We start from the raw sequence: 7,238 nt of genomic DNA on the forward strand, positions 1-7,238 counted from the left end.
TCATGAATCTCTCTTCCCACATGTTTCCTACTGTGTCCCTAAAAGAATTAACTACACCAGCAATTCCCCACTTTCCCAGGACAGACTTATATGTCTTCTCCATCTCTTTTGCATTAAATTATAATAGCTGCCCATTATGATTCCTGAATCTCTCATATACATATATGCATTTATTTTATCCTCTGGCTCCGATTTTGCTGTATCTGAGCTCAAACCACACCATCTCCCCCCTCATGGATGCCTTCCATGTTACCAGTGGTCTGTTCCTACTCTATACTGCAGTACAGTGATTTCTAAAACATAGGTCTGTTCTTGTCACTCCTCTGTGAAAACTCATCTATGGTAAGTCTCACCAGGCTGCATTAGGGGACTGGACAGAGTGAGAAGGGATCTTGTGTCAGCCAGGATTTCTGGTAGACGCCCCTCTGCACTATCCACTTGTGGTGGTCGGGGGCGGGGAAGGGGCGGGATTGAGCCCCCTTCCCCCCTCCTCCTTACTGCGGAAAGCTGCAGAGCTAAGGGCACTTACTTCCTATTCACCAGTCAGCAGGGAGGGATCCTCTGATCAGCCACGTAGGCATTCTCTTCTCTCTGGAGGAAAAGGCCCAGCAGCTGTCGGAGGAAAAGGCCCACCAGCTGTCAGAGCAAAGGGACATGTCGCAGCTAAGTAAGAATTTGGGTGATTCGAGTCCCCCGGCCGAGGCCCCTAAGCCTCCGGTCTATAGCCGCCCTACGGTTCTGATGCGGGCTCCGCCCGCCTCCTCTCGGGCTCCGCCAGTCCCTTGGGATCCACCTCCGATTGATTTGCAGGCTTCACTGGCCGCTTGGCAGGCACCTCAGCCTGCTTGGGAGGCCCCACAGGGCCAGCCGCCTACCCCAGTGGCTCCGATGGCCCAACCTCCAGCCCTTGGGGGCCCGATGGTCCAGGCTCCCCCTCTGGGAGGCCCGATGGGCAAGCCTCCGACTCCCGGAGTCCTGATGATCCATCCTCCCCCTCCCGGAGCCCCGATGGCCCAGCCTCCGACTCCGGGAGTCCTGATGATGCATCCTTCAGCTCCCGGAGCCCCGATGGCCCATCCTCCCCCTCCGGGGACCCCGATGGCCCACCCTCCCCCTCCGGGGACCCCACTGGCCCACCCTCCCCCTCCGGGGACCCCGATGGCCCATCCTCCCCCTCCGGGGACCCCGATGGTGCATCCTCCCCCTCCGGGGACACCGATGGCGCATCCTCCCCCTCCGGGGACACCGATGGCTCACCCTCCCCCTCCGGGGACACCGATGGCCCATCCTCCCCCTCCGGGGACCCCGATGGCCCAGCCTCCGACTCCGGGAGTCCTGATGGCCCAGCCTCTGACTCCGGGAGTCCTGATGGTCCAGCCTCCTGCTCCGGGAGCCCCGATGGCACAGCCTCCGCCCCCAGGAGCCCTGATGACCCAGCCTCCGCCTCCGGGAGCCCCGATGGCCAAGCCTCCTGGTCCCGGAGTCCTGATGATTCATCCTCCAGGTTCGAGAGCTCCGATTACCCAGCCTGCAGCTTCAGGAGCCCCGATGGCGCAGCCAGCGGCCCCACCTGCTCAGCCTCTGGCTTCTTGGGCCCCACAGGCTCAGCCTCTGATTCTGCAAATCCAGTCTCAGGTTATAAGGGCTCCTCCGCAGGTTCCCCAGGGCCCGCAGGCCCCGCCGGCGCAGCTGGCCACACCCCCGGGTTGGCAGGCCACCTCGCCAGGATGGCAGGCCCCGCCACAAGGCTGGCAAGCCACGCCTCTGGCTTGGCAGGCCACGCAGGTCACCTGGCAGGCTCCAACCATTGCCTGGCAGGCACCTCCACCCGTGCGCCAGGGCCCACCACCCATCCGCCCTGGCCCACCACCCATCCGACCTGGTCCTCCGCCGGTGCGCCAGGCCCCGCCCCCGATACGTCAGGCACCGCCGCTGATCCGCCAGGCACCGCCGCCCATCCGGCCTGCCCCACAGGTCCTGGCCACCCCACCGCCACTCTGGCAGGCTCTGCCACCCCCGCCACCGTTGCGGCAGGCACCGCAGGCTAGGCTGCCCACCCCGCAGGTGCGGGCAGCTCCACAGGTGCGGGCGGCACCGCAGGTGCCCACTGCTCCAGCAGCAACACAGGTGCCCACGGCGCCCCCCGCTGGCCCGCAGGCACCCCAGGCTGTGCTGTCGGCCCCCCTGTCTGCTCCACAGGCTGTGCACTGCCCTCCCATCATCTGGCAGGCCCCCAAAGGCCAAGCCCCAGTGCCACACGAGCTGCCGACATCGATGGAATTCCAGGAGGTGCAGCAAGCCCAGGCTCTTGCCTGGCAGGCTTCCAAGGCCCCTGGGCAGTTCTGGCAGCCAGTGCCCACCCAGGAGGCCCAGAGGCAGGGCCCACCAGTGGTTCAGCTGGAGCAGCCCTTTCAGGGGGTCCCGGCCTCCCAAAAGGCCCTGCAAATCCAGCTACCCACCCAGCAGGCCCAGCCCACGGGCCCGCAAGCAGAGCTGCCCACCTTGCAACTCCAGCCCTCCTGGCAAGGCCCCCCAGCAGCCTTGCAGGGCCAGCCCGGAGCTCCCTTAGCGGCAGCAAATTTTCCCGTGGGCTCCGCTAAATCACTGATGACTCCATCGGGAGAATCCAGGGCCTCCTCAATAGAACGCAGGACCTCTTCAAAGGAACGCAGGACCTCTTCAAAGGAACGTAGGGCTCCTTCGAAGGATCGCATGATCTTTGCTGCCACTTTTTGTGCTCCAAAGGCAGTGTCAGCTGCACGAGCACACCTGCCAACTGCCTGGAAAAACTTGCCTGCCACTTCGGAGACCTTCACTGCCACTTCAAGGGTCTTTCCAACTACCTCCCGGTTCCAGCCTGCCTCTTCTAATGCCTTTCAGGGCCCATCTGCGCCCTCAGAGACCCCAAAGTCACTGCCACTTGCTCTGCAGGATCCATTCGCCTGCATGGAGGCCCTGCCTGCAGTTCCATGGGTTCCACAACCCAGTGTGAATGCTTCAAAAGCATCCCAGGCAGTGCCTACCATCCTGATGGCTACGGCAGCTGCTCCCAAGGCAATGGCCACTACTCAAGAGGCCTCAAAGACCCCTGCTGAGCCTCCCCGTCGCTCTGGAAAAGCCACTCGGAAGAAGAAACATCTGAATACTGAAGAGGACAGCAGTGGCCAAATGCTGGCCCTGCGTGACTGGCAGGCACCAAGACCCTGGGAAAATCTGAACTTGAATGACTGGGAGGTTGAAAACTCTATCCAGGTCCTTGGTGACTGGGAGGGCCCGAGTACCTCCCGCGGCCTGAGTGGCTGGGAGGGCCCGAGCACCTCCCGCATCCTGAGTGGCTGGGAAGGACCCAGCACAACTTGGGCTCTGAGTGCCTGGGAGGGCCCAAGCACTTCCAGGGCCCTGGGTCTCTGGGAAAGCCCAGGTAGCCCTCAGCCCCTGATTATCTCTGAGTTCACCAATCTCTCTCAGGGATTTGGTGTCACCCAGAATGACCCCAAGTTGGAGACTCAGCCATTGTCTCCCTTGGATGAGAGAGCAAATGCATTGGTGCAGTTCCTCTTGGTCAAGGACCAAGCCAAGGTGCCCATCAAGCGCTCAGAGATGGTGAAATTCATCATCCGTGAATATAAAGATGAGTGCTTGGATATCATCAATCGTGCCAACAATAAGCTGGAGTGTGTCTTTGGTTATCAATTGAAAGAAATTGATCCTGAAAACCACTCTTATATTATCATCAACAAGCTGGGACACCATAGGGGTGAACCAGTGGCATCCTATTTAGACAGGCCCAAGTTAGGCCTCCTGATGGTGGTCCTGAGTCTCATTTTTATGAAAGGCAATTGTGTCAGGGAGGACATGATCTTTAGTTTTCTGTACAGGCTTGGGTTGGATGTCCGAGAGACACATGCTCTCTTCGGAAATACAAAGAAACTCATCACTGAAGTATTTGTAAGGCAGAAGTACCTAGAGTACAGGCGAATCCCCTATACTGAGCCAGCAGAATATGAATTCCTCTGGGGCCCCCGAGCATTCCTAGAAACCAGCAAGATGCTTGTTTTGAGGTTTTTGGCCAAGCTCCATAAGAGAGATCCACGGTGCTGGCCTTTGCAGTACTTTGAAGCGCTGGCAGAGTGTGAGGCTGAAGATTTGGATGAGGATGAGCCTGGATCCGGTGATAATGCCGGTGACCCCACCAGCAGTTCCCCTCCCCGCTAATGTGGTTCCTTCTGCAGATATCTCATTCCTTTGGGTTCCTGGCCAGAGGCCACTGACAGGGTGGGGTGGGGGGGCCTTTTGTTTCTGGTGTTTTTGTTCCGGTTCTATGTGTGTAAGTTTGGATTTCAATTTGGATCAACTTGGTATCTGCCAAAGCTTTGTACATTTTCATGTGGTGTTGATTTCAATTGGCTACTGTTCTATTTGGTATTTTGGCATCTGTATTTTTAAGTGAGATCTGTGATTCTCTGTTTTGTGTTATAATTGTTATGTTTTGGTATCAGAGTTGTGCTGGCTTTGTGAAATGAATTGAGAAGCTATCCATCTCATTCTGGTACAGATTATGTAGTATTGAAATAGTCTGTTCTTTGAACATTAAAATGACTCATCAGTAAAAGCTGTCTGCAGCAAAATAAATATCTATATCTATATATATAAATATACTTTCAGCATAACATGAAAGTGTTTGTCTTTATTCTCATTTTTACTCTAGATGACTAGGAGCCAAGTTTCACCATATTCTCTAAATAGACTTAAACATCAAGATTACTACCAGTGATAGTAGAAACCACAGTAATGAGCCTTTCCCAAGGACAGTGCTATATTCATCATAATGATGCAATGATTGTGAAGATGTCCTTAATTTAAAAGTAAAACTTCACAAGTCAGGGAGGCTGAATCAGAAAGAACCTGTATACTTCATCTTATTTAATCCTCACAATAGTCCTTCAAAGTGGGGATTATTATTCCCATTTTGTAGATGAGTGTGTAAGACTCCCACAGATTAATTGAATGGCACAGATTATTAAGTTGCAATTTGAAGCAGACTTTTCTCCTTAAGGTTACATAGGGAAGGAGGACCTTCTTCTTGCAGCACACCACAAGTATCCAGGTTTCTTAGCTACGTGGATCAATTAGCCAATGGGGTATTTGTCAGTTATGGGGTCCATGGTAGGCGTCCAGCGGCTCAGGAGTTGCGGGTTTCATCAACACACTGATACTGAGATGGAAATTTTCCTTGAAAAACATCTAGACTTATAACACGGTAAAGAAAACACGGGGATGCACTGGGATCCTGCAGATCACAGGTAGTGGTGGAAAAGGAGGGAAATGCATTACTAGTGACATGGAGGTTTAAGGGGGAGGCAACCAGGAGGTTCCTGGTTGGGGTAGGGGGGCATAAATCCTAACATACAGGGGAAGTTAGCTGATAATCTCTGAGGATTCCTAAATAACTATAGTCAACTCTTGGGTGTGGAACTGGTGTGGGAGGGAAGACAACCAAGGAGTGAATCCACCTGAGTGCTTTGGGGAAAGAAATTCATGCACAAACCAGAGTGGTGTACATAGGAAGACTTTCCTGAAGTTACTGCTCTCTTCATATGGATCGGGATCATCTGCACTGCAGCCACCTCTCCTGACCCATATAGATCAAGAATCCTCCCCTAAAGCCCCCTTATCTGGGTAAATATTAAATTCCAGATACAAGGTAAATAGTGATAGTGGAATTCTTCTGCCACCTAGTGGCATGTCCTGGTTCAGACATTTGCTTGGGCAGCTGCACATTATAGCCAGAGCCCTAGTTCTCAGAGTCAGACCCTAAATACCGGGGTTGTGGCTACTACTTGCTTCATAACCTTTGCCCATAATTTTACTGGAATCTGTGCCCAAACATGCCTTCTTTTCTCTTATATCATAGGACAAGGTGATCATTGCCAGTTCAATCCACTGGCACTTGGGAAGCTGAGCATCTGCTTTAGGAGGTGAACCTATATGAAGCAGAGTTCATTCCCAGCACACACAGAGCTAAGCTTTCTAGTGCAGCTGGCCCCACTAGAGAAGCTGCTTGTCTGTAAGGGATCTTTGGCAAGTTGTCCAAGTGGCTAGATTTTCCATAAATGCACGGGGAGTTTCTTGTAAACTTCTTGGGTCAGCAAGTACTGGGTTTCTGGCCAAAATCAATCTTTAGTTATGTTGACAACTAATGCCCCATGAAACCAACAGCACTATCCCAGCTGAGAACTATCCTCAAAAGAGGTTTTTTTCTGGGATAGCAATATGTCACATGGATTTAGAATTTCTTGGGTTTTTTTTTTTTTTTCAGATCATTTGTTATCATTTCTATAGTTCCTTGCAAATAATTTACTCATGAAGTGCTTGAGCAAGTTGCTGTTCGTGAAGCAGAGCCATATTCCTCCAAATCATTTATTTCATATATGATATAAAACAAATAACCTTATTTTATCAATGCCAAGGGTTTAAGACCTGAGTTAGTTTAAATTCTAATGAGAGATCATTTATAATAATAATTAATTTTTAATTAAAAATAATCTAGATTAGCCAAATAGTGGAAAAGTTTAAGAATAACTGACATTATAAAATCAGAGGGCAAAAAACAAAACTGCGGGAATACACAAAAATACAGAGTAAAAAAGTGAAAACAAATTTAAGACTCATTTATTTGAAAGTTCCCGAATGTAGATAAAGGTAGTACAAAGTTTTTAATGTTACAATAGAGAAAAAAATTAAAACACCTGTAAAGAAATGGGCAAAAGATATTGGATAACAAAAAAAAAAAAAAAACAAGGAAATGCAGGTCTCAAATAACAAAGAAAAAACTTACAACCCTATTAATATTTAAAGACAGAAATATTAGACCAGTATTTCTGTTTCACTTATTAAATTGGCATAGAATAAAATAAAAGCCCACGGAACCAGTGTAAATAAAGTTGTTATGAAACAGGCAGCCTTCATTATACTCTACCAAGGGCAGTGTAAATTACTAAAATTTGCCTTGAAATAAATTCAGTCAACTGCATCATCAAAAGTTTTAAAAATAGGGTTGTCTGGGTGTCTTAGTGGTTGAGGGTCTGCCTTTGGCTCAGATCTTGATACCGGGGTCATGGGATCAAGTCCCACATTGGGCTCCCCACAGGGAGCCTACTTTTCCCTTTTTCTATGTTTCTGCCTCTGTCTGTCTCTCATGAATAAATAAATCTTTTTTTAAAAAGTTTTAAAAATAT

General features: G+C 50.9%; 1 protein-coding gene across 1 annotated transcript; it reads left to right on the top strand.

Annotated features, from left to right (window-relative positions):
* The first annotated feature begins 285 nt into the window (after positions 1-285).
* On the top strand, positions 286-4,670 carry MAGEL2 (MAGE family member L2). Its single transcript, XM_025986401.2, has one exon. It carries the CDS (start codon positions 655-657, stop codon positions 4,213-4,215), a length of 3,561 nt encoding a protein of 1,186 aa, XP_025842186.1. The 5' UTR covers positions 286-654; the 3' UTR covers positions 4,216-4,670.
* Positions 4,671-7,238: the final 2,568 nt, after the last annotated feature.

Source organism: Vulpes vulpes, chromosome 14, assembly GCF_048418805.1.
Source record: "Vulpes vulpes isolate BD-2025 chromosome 14, VulVul3, whole genome shotgun sequence".
Lineage (NCBI taxonomy): Eukaryota > Metazoa > Chordata > Mammalia > Carnivora > Canidae > Vulpes > Vulpes vulpes.